The 19,431-nt window shown below is 49.9% G+C and overlaps 1 protein-coding gene across 1 annotated transcript; it reads right to left on the bottom strand.

The window, feature by feature from the left end:
* Nucleotides 1-6,203: 6,203 nt before the first annotated feature.
* On the bottom strand, nucleotides 6,204-11,713 carry LOC134360380 (keratin, type II cuticular Hb1). The gene is made up of 9 exons (XM_063074671.1): nucleotides 11,345-11,713; nucleotides 10,336-10,544; nucleotides 9,668-9,728; nucleotides 8,726-8,821; nucleotides 8,042-8,206; nucleotides 7,653-7,778; nucleotides 7,047-7,267; nucleotides 6,739-6,770; nucleotides 6,204-6,439 (listed from the first exon to the last, which is right to left on the bottom strand). The coding sequence occupies exons 1-9, from the start codon at nucleotides 11,711-11,713 to the stop codon at nucleotides 6,204-6,206; spliced, it is 1,515 nt and encodes a 504-aa protein (XP_062930741.1).
* Between the last annotated feature and the right edge of the window lie 7,718 nt (nucleotides 11,714-19,431).

The raw sequence follows: 19,431 nt of genomic DNA, 5'->3' as shown, positions 1-19,431 counted from the left end.
GCCCACAGCCGCTCTCCGCTCAGCTCCAGGTGGCGCTCGGGCCGGGACGCCCGGCTCTGCCTCGGGCCCGGCCCGCCTGCTCCCGCCTGGAGCCGGCTCCGGCGCCCAGGAGACGAGCGCCCCTGGCGGCGGCTGCGCGCTCTGCGGCTGCCCCGGCTGTGCCGGGGACTTCAGCTGCAGCGGCTCCCGCGGATGTTGAACCCTTCCCGCCCCGCTTCGGAGAAGACAAGGACCCTCAGCTTCTGCCCCAAAGACTTGGCCCTCTTGTCTCAGACGCACCCTCCCATGGAGCTGGCTCTCACTTCGACCCTCTCTCTTTCCCCCCAACCCCGGAGCGTAAAGTCTTAGAGCGTAGCTTACAAAACTGTGTCAGACCCGTCCCCCGTGCAGAGAAAGTCTGCACGTTGGGGCCATTGGGTAGGCATGGCTTGTGGCTTACCTGGACCCAGCACCTATCCCTTTGAACTCCCCCTATCCCTGTTTCCCAGGACGACTCCTTTGCAATAAAAAGGTCGGCAGTGCTGAACGGCCAAGCTGTTTGAACCTGGTTCTCTGGGCTATTCTCAGAGCACAGACAACTATGGCGGGATTTGGGGGCGCGAAGGGGAACAGTACCAGGAAACTACTCACCCACCCACCCCCGCCAGCCCCGTGGTGTGTGAATCCAAGTGACTTAATCTGAGGTGATTTGATATTACAGAACCAGGATCTTTAGGATGAGGGGCAGGGGGAGTCAGAGGGCCCCAGGGAAAGAGAGAGAAGAGGCTAATTAATGCAGGAGTGTCTAGCCTGGGGGCCAGAGTCAGCTCTTTTGGGCAGAGGAGCTGAGAACTGCATTCATTTGTCCATTCATGCACTCCACAAATACTAAATGGCCTCCCAGGGTCCCACATAGTGCTGGCACTGGGGACACACGATGGTGAGCAAGACACCAAGTCCTGGCTCTCTGCAGATGATGTTCTAGGTGAGGAGGCAGGTCGTGAACAAGGACACAGACCATAAAGAGAAGAAAGTGGGAGGGGTGAGGGCCAGCCATCTTCTACTGTCCTAACAAGGCACTTGAGGACAGGCTCTGGGAAAGATGGCTCTTGCAGATTGGGACTGCGGGGTACAAACACAATTGCGTGTCCCAGGCCTGGGTCTGGCCGTGGCCTGGGGAACAACATACCATGGGTGGAGGGAAGCATGGGCTTTGGAGTCAGATGGGGGCTCCAGCTCTGCCTCTGCTTCTAGATCTATGGTGTGGTTTGGTCCAAGTTTTCACAAGGCAACTAGACCAGCAGAAGATAGACCAGTTTGGGGGGTGGGTGGCCAGAGAAAGGCTGGGTTTCTGGGCTCTCTCCTTGTCACACAGGCCCAAGAGAAGCTTCTGTTCAGTGAGCTCACATTCTTTTCTATTGCACAAAGGATTAAATCATCAGTGCATCTCAGGAACAATTGTTCTTGCTTTCTATGTCCCTGGGTAGGGCTAGGGTGTGTCAATGGGCCAGAGGTCCTGGCTTTACCTTTTAAGGTACTCAAATGCCAGAGTGTCTACTGTGTTCTTTTGGATAACTGCCCTCTTCCTGGGTAAACAAAACAGTCTCATGCAAGAGGAATGAACTAAAATTTGGCTGGCAGAATACCACCCACCAGAGGGTTAGGGGACATGGCCCCACTGGGCTCACACATCAGCCCCAATTGATCAGTGCTGTCCTATATCAACTGTATAAATATTCTTACTAAAGCTCCCAATGCAAAACAGCTGCCTGAAAGCACAGCCTCCCTTCTGCAGAATTCTCTAGTCCAGCTCCATGTTCCTTGCATTTTGCTAGGAGGTAATGCAATTCTATGGTTTTCAAGGCCAGTTTTTTCCAGCTGCTGCTGTGACGATGATGTCAACAAAGGAACTTCGTGGGAAGTGCAGACAGAAATATCACCGAGGACTTGCAGGCAGGATTTGGGATGTGCATTCTGCAACCTGTACCAGTGAGGAGGAGTGGTTGCCCACATTTCCGTTTCCAAACCATAAGCTTGGACTTGGGGACTTTGGAGGCAAGTTTGAGTCTCTTCCTGCGCCAGGGCCATGTGGGTCACTAGCAATGTTTGTGGTTTGGGTACCAACTCTCTGAGAGGCTCCCCTGGCCATGGGCCACATTCCAGCCTGGGATGGAAGAGAACTGTCTGGTGCTTTTATGGAGAGTCGTTCACCAGCCCATTTATAACCTTTGTGAGTCAGGGTGACTTCTGAAGGGAGGAGGGTTGTTGCTGGTTCAGTCATTGCTTCTCAGCAGAAGGGACCATAAAGAGTCAGTCCTCTGTTGGCTCCCATGCCTGCCTCACACTTAGTAGTAAGTTAGATGCTAACATTGCTGTGTTTGTGTCTCTATTCAAGCCCCTTGAGGTGGCTGGGGCTCTGTGGTCCTGGGGCTCTGAGCCCTGTCCTGGGATGTTTTGGGCCCTGTTTTTCCACCATTAGCAAGTCTCATCCTATGTAACCCCTTGGCAGTCTCTCGTGGAGTCTGAATGCAGTTCTTCCTGCTGCGATTCAGCTGCAAGATTGCAACCAGACCAGCCTGGAGTGAGGAAGGAAGGGCCTAGATTCTGTTTTCAGACTTGCTCCTACTTTGACCAAACTCTTCACCTGGTTCTGGGCCTCAGTCCCACCCTTCCCCGATCTAAATGGTAAAGACTCATTTTCCCCTCTTATTTTCCTCCCTAGCCTCTCTGAGCCAAAGTTTATCTATGAAATAGAATAGTACCTATCATAGGGTTGTTAAAGATATTAAAAATATTGCTGTATGTAAAGTGCTTAAAACTTAAGAGTTATAGAGATGCCATTAATATGTCACTTAGTGGAATTCTTTAGAAGGGTTTTGAGCACCTTTGAAGAAGGCTCTATAAGGTCTAAGGCCAGCTGACCTCCCTCTGCCCCAGCTGGATCTAGAGTGACAGTAGGACAGGAGGGGAAGGTAGGTTGGCCCAAGGGTTAAGAGCAAGGGCTTCCTATCCTGAGGGCACCTCCCCTCATGTGGAGAACAATCACATGCTCTGAACCTCTCCAGGGCTCTGTCCTGCTCATGAAGGAACTCAATGGCCCTGGTAGACATGGAGATTTCTCTCTGTAATCTCTGATTACAGATACAAGTGTACTAAGAATCTGGCCATGTCCCGATCCCTGGAGGGACTTCTACTTTACATTCTGCAAAAGAATAATACTAATGATAAACACGTATGGCAATTCTTTTGTGGCAGGCACTGTCTAAGCATTTATATATATGAAATTGCTTAATTCTCTGTATTGCTAGGGCTATTGTCAGAATCCTGCCAATGTAGCCAATTGTCAGGGTAGGGCTCACAGACCCTTCAAACCCATTGTATAGACTGGGTCACAGCAGCACCTGCCATCACTACCCCACCTTAACCAATTCTCCTGCTGTGGCCTCTGCCTCACCAGCACACAGGGTCCACTCGTGCCCACACTGCATTCACATCCCTGTGCACCCACAAATCCCCCTCTGCAGCACATATGCACACATATACACACAGTTGTACGTATAATCACACATACAGGAATCCTCACAGTCACATGTGCATGTATATATGTTTCTGCACAGATGCCTGGAGATGTACATATACCAGGATGCAATCATATTGCTCTACTCAGAGACAGCTAGCTATAGACATGGAGCTATGCAGAATGAATATACAGGCAGCATTCGCATACACAGTACAGTTGCATGGACTCCACGCTCTCAATTTCCCTGTAGCTCCTAATCCTGTCCCACCTCTTCTAAAGAATAATAGAGCTTTAAGTTGGTAAGGGACTTTAGCAGCCATCTAGTCCAACCATTTTATTTCATTAGTGATACAGGAGAGCTGTCTTGCTAAAGGTCACACAGTGAGGTGTTCCGTTTCCTTCACCATTCTGCACCGTGGGCCTTATGTGTTTGATTCGTTGACCCTTGTTCCTTGGCCTGAGCCTGTCCAGGAGTGAGAACCTAGAGGGAGGTGAGGGTTATAGGGCGTGAGTGGGAAGGAAGAGAGTGTCAGAGCGAGAGGGAGGTGAGAGGGCGAAAGTAAGGCAGGTCGTCATGGCCCAGCTGGGCTGAGGAGACTGTTGAGATGGAAAGGGAGGGATCAGCTGGCAGAGATGAGAAGTCTATTGGGACTGCAGTTGTGTTGGCTTCTGAACTGGGGAGGGATGCAGGGCTGGGGCTGGGGCTTGGACCTCAAGTATGGACTCCTGACAGGGCCTGCTTCTGAGCTGTGTGGTGCCACAGCCTAGAAGTCTGGTTAGAACAATCACATGCTCTGGACCTCTCCAGGTTCCTTCCTGCTCATGAAGGAACTCAATGGCCCTGGTAGACATGGAGATTTCTCTCTGTGCTTGCAATCTCTGATTACAGATACAAGTGTACTAAGAATCTGGCCATGTCCTGATCCCTGGACTACTTTACATTCAGCAAAAGAATAATACTAATGATAAACACGTATGGCAATTCTTTTGTGGCAGGCACTGTCTAAGCATTTATATATATGAAATTGCTTAATTCTCTGTATTGCTAGGGCTATTGTCAGAATCCTGCCAGTGTAGCCAATTGTCAGGTTAGGGCTCACAGACCCTTCAAACCCATTGTATAGACTTGGTCACAGACCCCTCCCATGCCAGGCTAGGTCACCAGACCCCTCACACACAGGTCCATGAGCTAGGTAATTGGGAAAGATCCCGGGAGCCATTGGCAGACGACATGAACTCAGTCCTTGGCTTCCTCAGCGGCAGCAGCAGCAGTGGCGGTGGCCTTCTGGAGGGGTCTGGGGGCCCTGGAAGCAACAACCGGCAGCAACAGCCTCCAGCAGCAGTACTGGCCTCCCCGTGGCCCTGTACCCACTACCTCCCCCCACCCCGCATCCCAGGGACGGGGGGGCACTGTGCGTCAGAGCCTCTTGTCCTTTATACTTAAGTCCTATAACCCAGGACACCTGGGTGCACATAGGCAATTATATTAGACAATAACCAAGGAACACTCGGGCATACGTGCATATTTACATCAAATGCCCAGCAAGATTCTGAACATCTGAGGGGCCATGACCATTTTCCTTCACTTTCCCTATATCCTCTCATCAACCCTATGAGATAGATGCTCTTTTTATCATCCTCATTTTAGAAATGTGGAAACAGACACAGAGAGGCTAAGTACATTGCCCAAGGTCACTCAGCTGGGAAAGAACAGAGTCACCTTCATGCCACATCACCTTCTTGCTATGTGTTGCTTTCTGTCTTTGAAGCAATGTATCAGCTATGGCAGGTATCCAAACCCCAGAGTGACTCCACTAAAAAAAAAAGAAAGCCAAATCAAAGGCTTTTTGAAGGTTTAAATCATATTCATGTATTCTCCCCTTAAAGAATTCCAGTAAATTACTCAGCCATGAGTCTTCTCCAACAAAGGAATGAGTCATGTTTCCTTAAGCTTTGAGTGACTGGTGAATCTAATTTGTATTATCCATCAGTTTATACAAGTGCATGGGATGTTTTCTGGGAGGCAGCTGTGGTTTAGTGAAATGAGCACTAGAGACAGATACATGGTTCAAACCCCAGATGAACCACTGAGAGACCTGCCCCAGTTACTGTGTCTCTGAGTTCAGGTTTCTTCATTGCAAGATGTATCATTAAGGCTGTGTATATAACATTATATCAGGTATAGGGGCCTAGCAGAACCCTTGGCTGACTCCGAGACTGCTGTGAGCCAAGGAATAGAGAACTGCACTGGAGATTCAGGCCTGGGCAGTTCTCTGCTCTGTGTAACTTTGGCCACCCTCCCAAACCTTGACCCCAAGGACGTTAACAGATACAGACTAGGCCCAGGGTTGGCTACACTGATTTATTGGGAAGACAGATCAAGACAAACAGGGCAGAGGTAGAAGGGGAGAGGCTGGGGGCTCTCAGCCCAGGGTAGGCTCCTGGTCCTCCCTTCCCCGATCTCCCTTCCGGTGGTCCCCAATGATACTTCTTTCTGGCGTAGCCTTTCCCAGTGCCAGGTGCCAGAGCCGAGGAGGAGGGGATCACACAGAGAAATGAGAAGGTGGAAGTGGGAGGGAGCTTCAAAGTGCAGAAGTAGCTGAGCGCTTGCTCCAGGTGCTGGAGGTGGCGTGGGGGTGGGGTCGGGGGAGAAACCAGGCTAGGTGGGAGAGATGCCCGAGGCCTGGGGCATGATTTGAGGAGCCTAACATTTCCGGCAGCTGCTGGAGCAGGAGCCCAGGCCTAAGGAGCTGATGCCGCAGGAGCCCACACCACAGGTGCCCAGTCCGCAGGACGTGGCAGAATTGCAGGGCGCGCACATGCCGGTGCTCACCGCCAGGTTCCCGCTGCAGGGGGCGCTGCAGGCGCTGCCCGTCACCGGCCGGGAGCCCGACACGCAGAGGTCCCCGCACACGACCCCACCCCGGGAGCTGCTGACACCTGTGAACCCCAAAGACTGAGTCAAAATTCTGGGGGCCAGCTGTATCACCTCCTTGACAATTGCCCTTCCCCAAGCCCTGAGCTCAGGGTGTTAAAAGCCAGAAGCATGTTTAGTGGACGATTCTAGGTCCATCTAGTGCCAAAGCTGTGGTCTTTCCTCTGTCTGACCCCAAATCCCTCCTGCTGTGTTACCAGCCCACTCTTTTATACTTAGCTCTCAGTGAAACCCCTCCTTCCCGACTCTGCCCTCCCCCACAGGGAGGGAGTAAATCTGTCCATATTAGGCTCCAAATACTCACAAACATTCACAGCCCCAATGCCTTCACACAGTCTGAGGGCGGAAAAGAAAAAGACAACATTACTGACTGGGCTAGAGGTGCTGACAGAGCTCCCCAGAGTCATGGGGTGGGATCCACAAATGAGCAAGGAATTAGGAGCAGCGGGTTTGAGGAAACACCCTGCACCCTACCACCCCTGCCCCCTCAAAGTGATAAATGATAGGTTTGTTTCCCCCCAGAGCCCTGGCCACTGCTCAGCCAAGGGCAAAGGTGGGGTTTGTGCAAGGGATGGGGGTGGGTGGCTCTGGGCTAGGCTGGGTTGGGCCCACCTCTGCTCCTCGCCCTCCAGCAGGCGCCTGTAGGTGGCGATCTCGATGTCCAGACCCAGCTTGGAGTTCATCACCTCCTGGTACTCCTTGAGCAGGCAGGCCATGTCCTGCTTGGCCTTCTGCAGGGCGCCCTCCAGCTCAGCCAGCTTGCAGCGGGCGTCGCTGAGGGCCGACTCACCCTGCTGCTCCGACTCGGTCACGGCGACCTCCAGCTTGGAGTTCTGGGAAGCAGGGGGAATGTGGGGAGGAGAGAGTGAATCTTAGTCTCCTGAAATCCCAGCCAGACTCCAATAGGATCATTCAATTTCTGCTTTGAAGTATTGTCTCCACAATCAGCCTCCTACCTTTCCTTACACACACAGACACAGACACACACACACACACACACACACACACACACACACACACACATACACACAAACACACACACACACACTGGCCCAGACAATAGGAATGTCTCAGTAGAATTCCTCAGTCTCACTGTCATCTGTGAGGCTGCATTTACCTGACTTGCTAGGAAGACTTTTCCAGAGTCTAACTTAAATCCTCTGCTATAGGCTAAGCCCACAGTCTTCCTATGCTGAGGGGTGGGCCGGGATCCTGTACCTGGCACTTGGCGTTCTCCACCTCGGCCGTCAGCCTCTGGATCATGCGGTTCAGCTCATTGATCTCCTCCTTGGTGCGGCGCAGGGTCTCTCCGTGCCGGATCACCGTGGCCTTCATCTCCTCGCACTGGGGGGAAGCAGAGACGCTCATGAGGCTCAGGGTGGGACCTCACACCCACTCAGAACACCAGGGAGGAGTGTGCAGGTTGTTCAGTGCTCAGCCTGTGCTACCACACTTGGCAGTCCTGCCCTGCCACCCCAACCCCAGAGAGGCAGCCCTTCTCTTACCATCCCTGGGGATCAGAATCTCCACACAGAAACCTTTTCTAATATATGCCTTGTATCCCTCCCACCGCCATGTCTAGGAGGCAGGTGTCCTGTGCCACTCACCCTGCTGCGGTACCAGGACTCAGCCTCGGCCCGACTGCGGGTGGCGATGTCATCGTACTGAGCCTTGATTTCAGCAACAACGCAGTCCATGTTCAGGTCCCGGCTGTTGTCCATCTTGACGATGACCGAGGTGTCTGAGATGTGGGCTTGGAGAACACGAATCTCCTACAAAAGGACAGGGAGTGGGAAGCGCTTCTTAGACCAGCGTCCCACTCTTGGCAGCCCACCGTCTCACAGTCCTTCACTGTCTGTCCCCTTTCCCTGCTTCCTCTGACAGCCCCATGTCTGAAGCCCACCTCCATATAGCAGTCTTCCCCCTCAACCCTGGGACCACCCAATGCTCCTCAGGCTGCAACGAGGAGGTAGAGAGAGTCTACGAGAGAGGCCCGCTGCCTGATTTTGGTCAGGGCCTACCTACTCGAAACTTTGGCTCTAGGACCAGAGTTTACCAACTTGTGATAATTGTCTCGTAGTAGCCAGGAACACCAGCTTGCCTGGGGCCTGGCAGAGGAGAGGTCAAGCCACACTTCCTCACCTTCTGACAACAAACCTGCCTCTGGCTTCTCAACTCTGCTCTGCAGTCCCCACACCCCACCATGGTGTTCAGAAGCCAAATGGTGACCAGTCCTTTCCAATGTCTAACTCACATCCTCCTTGCTGCCCCACTACTCTGTGGTCCCTCACCTCCTCATACAGTCGCCTCAGGAAGTCGATCTCCTGGGTCAGGGCCTCCGTGTTGGCCTCCAGGTCCGATTTGCGCAGGTAGGCGCAGTCCACGTCCTAAGGGGAGATGATGGCACTGTAAACCCTTCTTAGATACTCATCCCAGTTCCTGGTGTCATGGCGTGGCAAGGCCCTTTCCATGGTCAGTGGGGTCAGGAGCGTTTGGGTAAGGGAGGAGGAGATGGAGGATCCAGGCACTTTCTCTGGTTCCCACTGGGATGGTTCCTCTAGAATCCACACCTGACACTATCACCAAGACTTAGGATATAGGGTGAAATGTGCCACCCATCTCTGTTCTGGAATCTTGTAGAAAGAAATCTAGATCTGTGGTCAGAAAAAGAGGGCTCGGAGATCACCTCTGACCATTCCCAGGCAGTGGGACTCAGATCAAGACCCTCAATAGCCATGCCTCATGTCCTCAGGATGAGCCCTGCCTTCCTCGTGGATGTCCAGGTGGGCGGAGGGGCCTGAGGAGTGCGTGTGAGGCACTGGTACAGAATCATGTGTAAGAGGCGAAGGATGAGGGTTACTGTTCACGCCAGCCTTTCCCAGCTGCTGCTGGCCTGGCGGTGTAGCCGTTCCCGGGCACTGATGTGCTCTTTCATTCACACGTACTCATTGAGTGCCCACTCTCTGCCAGGCCCAGGGCCAAAGGAGCTGGGAAGACAGTGGCCACATGGGAGTGGCCTGGGATGGGGGAGAATATTGCCCTGCTTGGAGCAGGCAGTGTACTCTGATGTCAGGGGCTACCAGGGAGCACTGGAGCCTCTGCGGAAAGGAATCGGGGAGAGGTTGGGCTGTGTGGTTCTGGGGGAGTTGCTCAGCCTCTCGGAATTACAGAGAGCTCCCTCCTGCCTCTGCCCTTGAGTCTCAGTTGGAGACAAGTTTTCTGGGGCCACTTACCTTCTTCAGGGCCACAAATTCATTCTCAGCAGTGGCCCTTAGTGCCACCTCCTCTTCATACCTGGGGACAAAGGACACAAGGCTCAGATTTGGGGGCAAAAAAGAGAACGAAGGCCCAGACCAAAGACATTTCAGAAGTTGGATCCTTTGGAGGTGGTCATACAATCGAAAGTGTTTGCCTAGAAGGTACATTGTCTGTCTCTTTCCTCTGGGCATTCAACCATCCCATGTCACCAGAGCTTTCCTGTTTCAGAGACTCATTCCCGCTGTGGGTCCGGGTGGCCCTTGCACTTTTCAGAGGCCTCTCTGCTGTGGACTGCCCCTCCCTGGGGCAGCAACCCTGAGCTAGTTCTGGTGCTCACCACTCTTTCCCCCTGCTTTACTTTCTCAGCTCTTCTGCACTCACAGCCTCCACAGCACCTGAACATCTACAGATGCTCAACAGATGTGGATGAATTAATGAAGTAAACACACAATGATGAGGTAGCTGGAGCAGCTCAGAATCTGTGCAACATTTAGTATTCCAGCCCGGAAAAGAATCCCTCCCCTCACAGGCTTATTGTCGCTGTCTTCTTCCTGTTGAGTTCCTCCTGTGGTCTAACTGAGATTTATCCCACTTTGACTTCATCCCATTTTGTTCCTGCCACCCCTCTTCTGACTGCACTCACTTCTTCTTGTAGCCCTCCAGCACCTCCTGCACGTGGTTGAGCTCCGAGGACAGCCTCCCACTGTCGGCCTCCACGCACTCGGCCTCCCGCCTCAGCGTCTCGATGTAGCCCTCAAACAGCGGCTCCAGGTTGCTCTCGCAGCACTTGCGGTTCTGGTAGAACTGCAGCTTGGTCTCCAGCAGTTTGTTCTGCTGCTCCAGGAAGCGCACCTGCCATTGGAGGTTGGACAAGGGGTCAGATGGCTCTTGGTGCCCCAAACTCAACTCTTGGGGGTTATTGCTTTAACGTGAATTCCCAACCTGGAGCTTAGCAGAGATTAGGAAGAGGTGGGCAGTGAGAGACAAGGCAACTTGTGGATTTCCCGATCCTGATCTATGTCTGGATTTTCCATTTATGGATGGGAGCAAGGGGCTGGGAAACCTCAGTGTCCACTCCCAGGTGAGCTGAGTTATCCCCACCAGATGAATCCAGGTGGCACGTGTCAGGTGCCAGATGGAGGGCTCAGACCCCCTCACTCTGAAGCCAGGTGAGGCAGGAGCCCTCACAGGCAGAGCACCCAGATTCGGATCACAGACTGGGGTTTCTGGGGATGGGTACCAGAGAGACGATGTCACAGGCCATCTAGAGGAGAGCTCGGCCCCCCGGCCCCTCCCCACCTCATCCGGTAGTCAGTGCACTCCACCCACTGGAGGGAGCACAGTTCTCAGCCTAGGGCTGTCCAAACCTCTGATTCCAGCAGTAGTGGTTGTATTCCTCTCCAACTTCCTGAAGTCTAGCTTGTGCCTCAGAGCTGCCTGGCCACACCTTCCTTCCCCTAGCTCTGCCTTGTCTGAGCTGTCAGCTGAGTCTCTGTGGGTCTGATTGTCTATGTGTGTCTGTGTGCCTCTCCCATCAGACAGGGATCTCAGGCAGGCAGAGGTCTTTTCTGCCTTTGACTCCTCTTTCAGTGGCCAGCCGTGTCTGTGCACATGGTTGGGGGTTCAGGAAGGGCGTGATCCAGGACACCCACCTTGTCGATGAAGGCAGCGAACCTGCTGTTGAGGCACTTGATCTGCTCCTTCTCCTCGTGCTTCACGCACTGCGCGTTGGGGTCGATCTCCAGGTTGAGGGGCGCGAGGAGGCTCTCGTTGACCGACACGGTGGTGATGCAGGGGGGGCTGGGCCCGCACACGCCGCCGGAGCGGTAGCCGAAGCTGCGGCCGCAGGAGCCGGTGCGGAAGCCCCCGCAGACGCTGTGGCTGCCGAAGTTCCCGGCGAGGCCGCGGTAGCAGGAGATGCCGCGGTAGGGGGCGGCCGTGATGCAGCAGCGGCCGGGCCGGGGCCCGCAGGCCGAGGCGCAGGTGAACACGCGGCCACCGAATCCTGATCCACAGGTCATGGTGCTTTAGAAGTTGGGTTGCAGAGCACAGGAGAAGAGATCTGGAGTCCTGATGGAAACTCCAATGTGCTCCGCAGGGCGCCTCAGTCCTATTTATCTTCAGATTCCGAAGGGGCTCGGCTATGAAGACGGGGTTGGGGCAATTTGTGCTTTATGGGCTTCGGCGGTTAGCCGGGTCCAACGCCTCTCCAGAATGTGCTTTAATGGTGGAGTGGCCCACACCCTCTTCTTTGTAAATGATGCCAGCCCTTGGGCCGTAGGGGGACTCAGCATGTTTCATCTTCAAAGTGCCTTGCCAGCAGGGCTTGTACCCATGTGTGGAATGCCGGGGGGGGGGAGGGCAGGGCCGGGACAGGAGAAGGGAGGCCCGGTGCTGGGGAAACCGGGAGCAGGAGGGGGCCTGTGTGTGGAGTGTGATGTAGGAAGGAGGGAGCCCGGGACAGAATGAGCTATTAACATATAACATCAAGATATTTCCATTCCAGTAGTGGGTAAACTCCTAAAACAAAAATCTGGATTTTCTCATCTCCAGATTGTTTGTTCAGTGTACTGATGAAAACATCTGATTTTTTTCTACCATGGCAGCAGTCATCAAATTATTTAATATTTGTCTGGTATGTCTTTTTCAACTCTTATGAGAGTTTCCAAACATAGAGAAAAGTTGAAATAATACAACAACCACCCATAGATGCACCACCTAGACACTTAGATCCGCCAGTTGTCAGCATTATGCCAAATTTGCTTTCACATTTGCCCATTTACTCGACAGCTGCAGAAAGCATGACATGTGTGCTAAATACTTCAGTGTGCATTTCTTAGGAGTAGGGGCAGTGCCATTTTCACATGTGAGAAAATTAACTATATTTCCGAAGAACCACTTACTATCCATTCCATATTCAATTTTCCCAATTGTCCTAAGAAATTAAATAGGTTTTATGTGATTTAACTTCAGGCTCTATCTCTTGTATTTTCTGGAACTTGGAAATTAATTCTAGGTCTGGGCTGTCCAATACAGTAGACAATAGGCACATATGATTTGAATTTAAATTAGTTAAAATTAAATAAATTAAAAATCTATTTCCTCAATTGTATTGTCCACATTTTAAACCCTTAATATCTACATGTGACTAGTGCCTACCTTATTGGACGGCACAGATAAAGAACATTTCCATCATCACATAAAATTTTATTAGACAGCACTGGGCTAGAGGCTTGATTAGGTTTATATTAAATGAGAATAATACTTTATAAGGGATGCTGTATAACTCTTATTGTATCACCTCAGGAAGCACAAAATGTCAGATTGGTGATGCTCAATTGGATCACTTGAGTGCATTTCCCCCTTTACCATTAGAAATAACTCTGTAGGGAAACATAGGTCCTATTTTGATAAGAGGATATTTCCTTTTTATTGGTCACCTATGTGATCATCATTATATACCATAAATGATCTCTAATTGTCACATCAACCATATGAAGTAAGTACCATTATCCCCATTTTGCAGATGAGGAAACTGAGGCTCAGAGAGGTTAAAGAACTTTCCCAAAGTCTTACAGCTGGTAAATGGTGAAGCTACGAGGGGCAATGCCTTCTCACCTACAAGCAATGACAACCCCTGGATTTCCTAATGGCTGGAAAAGTTTAAGAGGGTAGAGAAAGTTGTTTAGAAGGAGATATCTGTGGATTTAGGGAGGGAGGGAGTCAGTCTGAGGAAGACAAGCAGAGTCAGAGGGGATTGGGATGACAGAAGCAGGAGGAGCCAATGAGATATATGTGACACAGGGGCAATGCGAGGTTGTTTGGGGCTAGAGAGGAATAAAGATCAGATGTGCAGCACCCTGTGGCTAAGAATTTAAGGAAGGAAATGGAAAACTTGATTTTAGTTATTTGTATACTTCTGGTATGTTGTAACTACTCTGATAGATTGTACTATGTTTTAGTTACCCATGAACCACTCCAACTCCAATAGAGAAGGTCCTAGAAAAATAATCTTACAAAGTACAGAGGTTTGCATTACACCAAAGAGAAGACAAGAGAGCTGAGTGACATGGCTTGCAGGCCCCTGTAGCTGCTGTGCCGTAGGCACACAAGTAGGCAGAGCAGCCTCAAGGGAAGGAGAACGGGGGTAGAGTTGATGGGAAAAGAGAAGGAAGGAAGAAGACAGAGGAGAGCAGGGCTCAGGATAGGGGTCAGTGTGTCTGTGCAAAACATTCAAAGTGGGGCCTTGTGACAGGACAACAATGGGGGCCATGGACTGTGTCAGCCATCTGTCACCCCAGAGGAGGGTGTGGCACCTGCCGACACTTTATGTGTTCAGGGCAACTGGGTCAACACTTTCAAAGCTCTTTGTACCTTCATCTGCAATTCTAGGCACTGCCCACAGTTGAGCAGGGGTGTCCCCAGCACACCAGCTGGCTGGGTGTCCTGAGCAGTGCCATGAGTCAAGGTGCATCTCACACACACTCTGCTTTTTCTACCTGTGTAACTCCTTATAAAAATAACATGCATAAACACAAGCTAATTACCAATGGCTGGCCCTTGCTAAGCAATTTTAAAGATGCCAGAAGCAATTTAAAACAAGATATAAATTCAAATGTGACACCATTTCATGACACTTTAGGAATTATTAATTGCTGCCAATTTTTGAAGACCTAAAAGGACATTTGGCCTGTTTTTTTTCATTAAGAAAGCTGGTAGTGGGGAAGAGGGGGAAGGGATGGAAGAAGGTGGGCAAGTCACCACCCTATGGTCCTGGCTTTGGCAATGTGAAGCTAACGCATCTTAATTTTATGGAAGTTAAAATTATTTTTATTGTGAAATATGTCAACACATAAAAGAAGGTCAAGGCGGTGTCCTTACCACCTATAAGAAGAAACAGAACATACGTGTACCTTGGGAGCTTTCCATGTACCTCATTCTCTTTGTACCCTCCTCCTTCCTGGCCTAGGGTGATCCCTTTCCTGGATTTTGTCTTTAATTATTCCCTTGATTTTCTTTGCCATTTTAGAACCAATGTATGCATCCCTCAACAATATGTTATTTAGTTTTCCAGTGTTTGAACTTCATGTAAATGGAATCATGTATGAGTTCTTTTGTGTCTGGTTTCTTTGTTCCGTGTTGCTTCCTGTAGCTGCGTTGTATTCATTTTCACATGAGTGGGTGGTGCTCATTGCATGAGTACCCCACGGATTATTCACCTTTCTACTCTGATACCTTCATGCCTGTTTCCTGAGTTCTGTATTTTGAACAGAGCTTCTTTTTCATGTCTTCTGGTGCATTCGTGCAAGAGTTTTTTAAGAGTATAGGGTTACTCTTTTAAGCTATACAAGTAGTATAAGTTTAGTGTAGAAAACTATTTTATTCTTCTAAACTAAAAAAAAAAAAAAATCTCTTGATGTTCCTCTTACTTCATACCAGATGCTATTCTAAGAACCCAACATGTATTAACTCATTTAATTTTTACAATTATCCTGGGGTTTGGTGTTGTTATTCTAGTTGTACAGGTGAGGACACTGAGGCCGAGGGAAGTTAAGAGACTTGCTCAGGTTGTGATTAGTGGCAGAGCTGGCACTCAGAACCTGGTGTGTTTGATCCCAATGGAAGAGATGAGTTTCTCATTGCACTCCCATCTGCCCACCCTCTGCCATCAATGCAGGCATCACACAGTAGATGGTGTTTGTATATAACACCACACACACACACACACACGCACGCATGCACGCACGCATGCATGCACGCACACACACACGCACGCACATCTCTCCTCCATGCCTTTTCAAGGCCCTGCATGGTGCTTTCAGGGTTCAGGGCCAGAGGATGGAGGCGAACTCACCTTTGTTCTCGGTGAGCTGTCAGTTTTAAGAGAAACTCTGGACATGTACCTAAATCACGAACAAAAAATGCAAACCCTGCAACACACTAATGTTTACAAATGTTTTGTTCGTGACCATATTCCAAGGGCTTGGCACATAGAAGTTGCTCAATAAATATTTTTTGAATGAATGAAATGAATACCAGCTGCAATGTTAAGTGCTGAGTAATGGAGCCAATCAAAGCTTGGTGGTTAATTGTGTAAAGCTTTGTGGTGGGATGGGGTGGGACCAGATGAAGCAGACCAGAGGGTGGACATTCCTGGGGGTAGGGTTGGGGAGGGGTGATTTTTCTTGCTGAGGCCTGAAGGAGGAAGGAAGTGAGTGAGATGTGTCCCTGACCAAAGCAAAGCCCTTGGCCTGAGCTATGACAGGTTGCTAGGGAAAGCCCGCCAATGAAGGCAAGGATTCTGAAGGCATTGGGGCAGAGTAGAGACCAGGGGTCGGGTTGGAGAACAGAAGTTGATGGGAGGGGATTTCCAGTGAAAAGGGGGAGAAGGAGATGCTTGGTTGTAGAATATTACTTTCAAGGGCCACTTGGAAGAAAAGAAGGAGACTGGCTGGGGGTGATTTGGGGAGAATGGGAGAAAGAGGAGGAAGTGGAGGACAGTGGAGGAAAAATGGTAGAAGACCCAGGGGAGGATGAGGGAGGGGTGGGATACGCCAGGGATAGAAGAGCAGAGGAGTAGGGTGGTGGTGGAAGGGGCACAGCACTGAGGGCAAGTCTGTGTAGACCTACCTGAAGATACATGCAAATATTATCCAAGGTGTTGGCTCCAGATTTATGGTGATGAGCCCTCACAGGGCAGGGACGTGGGGTGGGGGAGTCACAGGGGCTCAGCCTGGTTAGTTTTGTCCACTAAGCAGACCTCATCAGGGCAGAGCTCTTGAGTCAGGCTCCAGCCCCATCCAGGCTTCCCACAAGGGCCTTTGTCTAATGGGACTCCCTTCTTGTGAGTTCTGATGGATAATTGACCAGTGTCCCGCTGCTGTGGTTAGGGTCAACTCCCTCATCAACAGCTCAGCAGCTTGAGTGTTGTCTAAACTGCCACTCCCTCACTCCCTCAACTTCCCTTACTGGAACCTGGCCTGCACTTGCTTTCTGTGAACAGATCGCATGAGCTGCAAGGTTAGAAAGGGTGCAGCCCCTTAGACACTCACAAGCGCAGCATGCAGATGTTTTGGTATCCTCCAGATGTAGAGCCTGCAGGCTGCCTCCCAGCCCGCAGCCATGCAGCAGAGTTTCAAGGATGACACGGCCCTACTTCTTAGGTCTAGGTCTCAACTGGTTTCCTTTCTCTCTCTCTCCACTGTCCCGGCATCTCACAACTCCGTCCATTCCTGCAAGGACCCTCAGGAGGGTCTCAATTGCCTGGCCCTGTCTCACCCTCTCCCACTCTCTGAAACCCCTCCATGCACACCTTTTCACCAACACTGTCCTGCCTGCCTCCTTACTTAAGCCTGTCCTCACCCTTTCCAGGGAGCCTTCCTTGCCTTTTCATCAGACTAGCTGCATTTCACATTGCCCCAGAAAGGACACTGTCAGTAGGCAATGCATTCCTCAATATCTGATGGTACATCTGAAAAGCAGCTCTCTTCAGACTTCTGGACTTTCTTGTGACCCTAGGTCTGTCTTCCCTGTCAGATTGGGGGGCTCCAGAACCCATGTCTCCTTCCTCCTCTTAATGCCTCCCTCCCTCCAAAACTAAAACAGGGTTCAACATATGGCAGGGGCATATCAGCCACAGAATCCCTGAATCCCCCTAATAGAATATTCTCTCATCTGAGCAGTCATCTATTAGGGAATCTGCCTCATAAAACCCTCCATAGGAGCAGAATGGACAGAAAGGAGCCTTGGACAAGAACTTCTTAATGTTAAAACCACCCAATTTGCCCACTTGTTCCAGGCATCCCTTGAAACAAGGTCCACTTGGGCTAAAAAGGACTCTGATCTCCAGATTTTAAAGTCTTTTGGTTCACTCTGTCACTCTGTCTCCACAAACACAGTGGCCACTCCAGAATAAGGAGTGTTTTTCTTTCATATAAAGCTCTCCTAAATGGAGGAGATAATGCAAGCTCCTTTAGGAAACCATGACTACCTACCCTCCTTCTTGGAAGTTCTTCCTCAACTCCAACTTCCATTTGTCCAGCTGTAGTGCCTTCTCTTGTCATCTTTGGAGTTCCATTATATTTGGATGGATTGTCAAAGGCATACTCCCCACCCTCCATTCAATGGTATCCCCTGGCTATTGACCAATTGGGAAGTTTCGGGGTCAGGTAAAAAGGAATACGAATGAGCATACCATTGTTTGATTTATGACTAAAGATTTCTGATGGTCTGTTATGGCCAAATAATAAACACAAATTTATGAATTATTCACAGATTACAGACTTGTCAGATTACACATGCTTCTCTTCTCCAGTAGTATGGTTGCCCAAGGATAGGTGACATTTTCCCCTTGCCCAAAAGGAGAAATTCTGATTAGGCCTTCCTTGGGGCAGTGAGGCTGGAGTGTGTATTGAAAGGTGGGCATTCGTTTTGGGGCTCTTTTCCATGATAAAGGGAGTAACCATGCCAAAGGCCTCAGGTCCTCTCTGCCCCTTGCACTGGCTCCCATTGGTGAATATAGTAGATGACATTTACTGAGCTCTTTCTATGTGCCAGATGCTATGTTAAGCATTGTCCATTGAGTAAAATTGTCCATTTTATTTAATCCATCTCATAGTCCTTTAAGCTAGGCACCATTAATGGAATTAAACAGAGGTGGTTTAGGAATGTGTGGGCCTATTCCATCAAACCTGCCAATATATACACAGCATCAGCAACAACACATATCCCTATGTCCTCATAAAACCTGCCAGTATATTTACCACAGCAGCAGCAACAACAACTAATACGATTACACATTTAAGAGTGTGTCAGGTTTAGTTCTAAGTGCTTTGCATGAATTAATTATTTTCATCCTTACAACAGCTTTATGAGGTGGGTACTATTATTATACCATGTATAACCTCAGACAGAGGTTAAGTAATTGCCTGAGGTTATACAACTGCAGAGTGGCAGAGCTGGAATATGAAAGTAGGCAGTTTGGGATCTGGGTCTGTTTTCTTAAATGATGCTGTTTAGCTGCAACCATATTAAAAAATAATTTTGCACAGTGACTGAGTGTGTACATACATTTAGACAACATTCAATTGAAAAAAAAGTAATGAAACAATAGTTATTCTTACTACATATATTTTACTCTGATATTTTCTATTCTATTCTACTCTATTTGATTTTGTTCTAATTTAATTCATTAAAATAAAATTCTGGTCACTTCCATTAGTGGGTCATAATATAAACTCTGAAAAAACTCTGTCCTAGAGCCTGTTGCCTCTTAATGATTATAACAAAGCCCATATGAATTGTGCTCTGGGGTTTACTGGGCATGTACATATCTCTGTAAATCTCCAAGGCAGCAGTGGGAGGGAAAGCCTTAACCAGCAATTTCCCAGAATAGTGAAATGCCTTGCCCCCAGATCACACAGAGTTAATCAGGGCAGAGCCTTGGTCCCTACCCAGCCCTTGTGAATTCAAGGTACATACTCTCCATGCTGTATGGATGTCACACACCAACATGCATCTGTTCTGACACCTCAAATGTACTGACAATCTTCTGTGCAGGGAAGGGGGTTGCTGTGTGGGTATACTACGGAAAGCAGCAGGGACCTAAGGGGTGATGGCAGGGGGTTGGAGGATCTCCTCCCCACAGCTCTATGTAAATTGCACATTCTGAGCCAGATGTTATACAGACTCATAACAATGGTGCCCACCCCAGGCTTCTGGACCCTGGAGGAAACACAGA

The sequence above is a fragment of the Cynocephalus volans genome, chromosome 12 (genome assembly GCF_027409185.1).
Source record: "Cynocephalus volans isolate mCynVol1 chromosome 12, mCynVol1.pri, whole genome shotgun sequence".
Taxonomy (NCBI): domain Eukaryota; kingdom Metazoa; phylum Chordata; class Mammalia; order Dermoptera; family Cynocephalidae; genus Cynocephalus; species Cynocephalus volans.
Note: the sequence above shows the minus strand (reverse complement) of the source record. Positions and strands in the feature narration are given on the sequence as shown.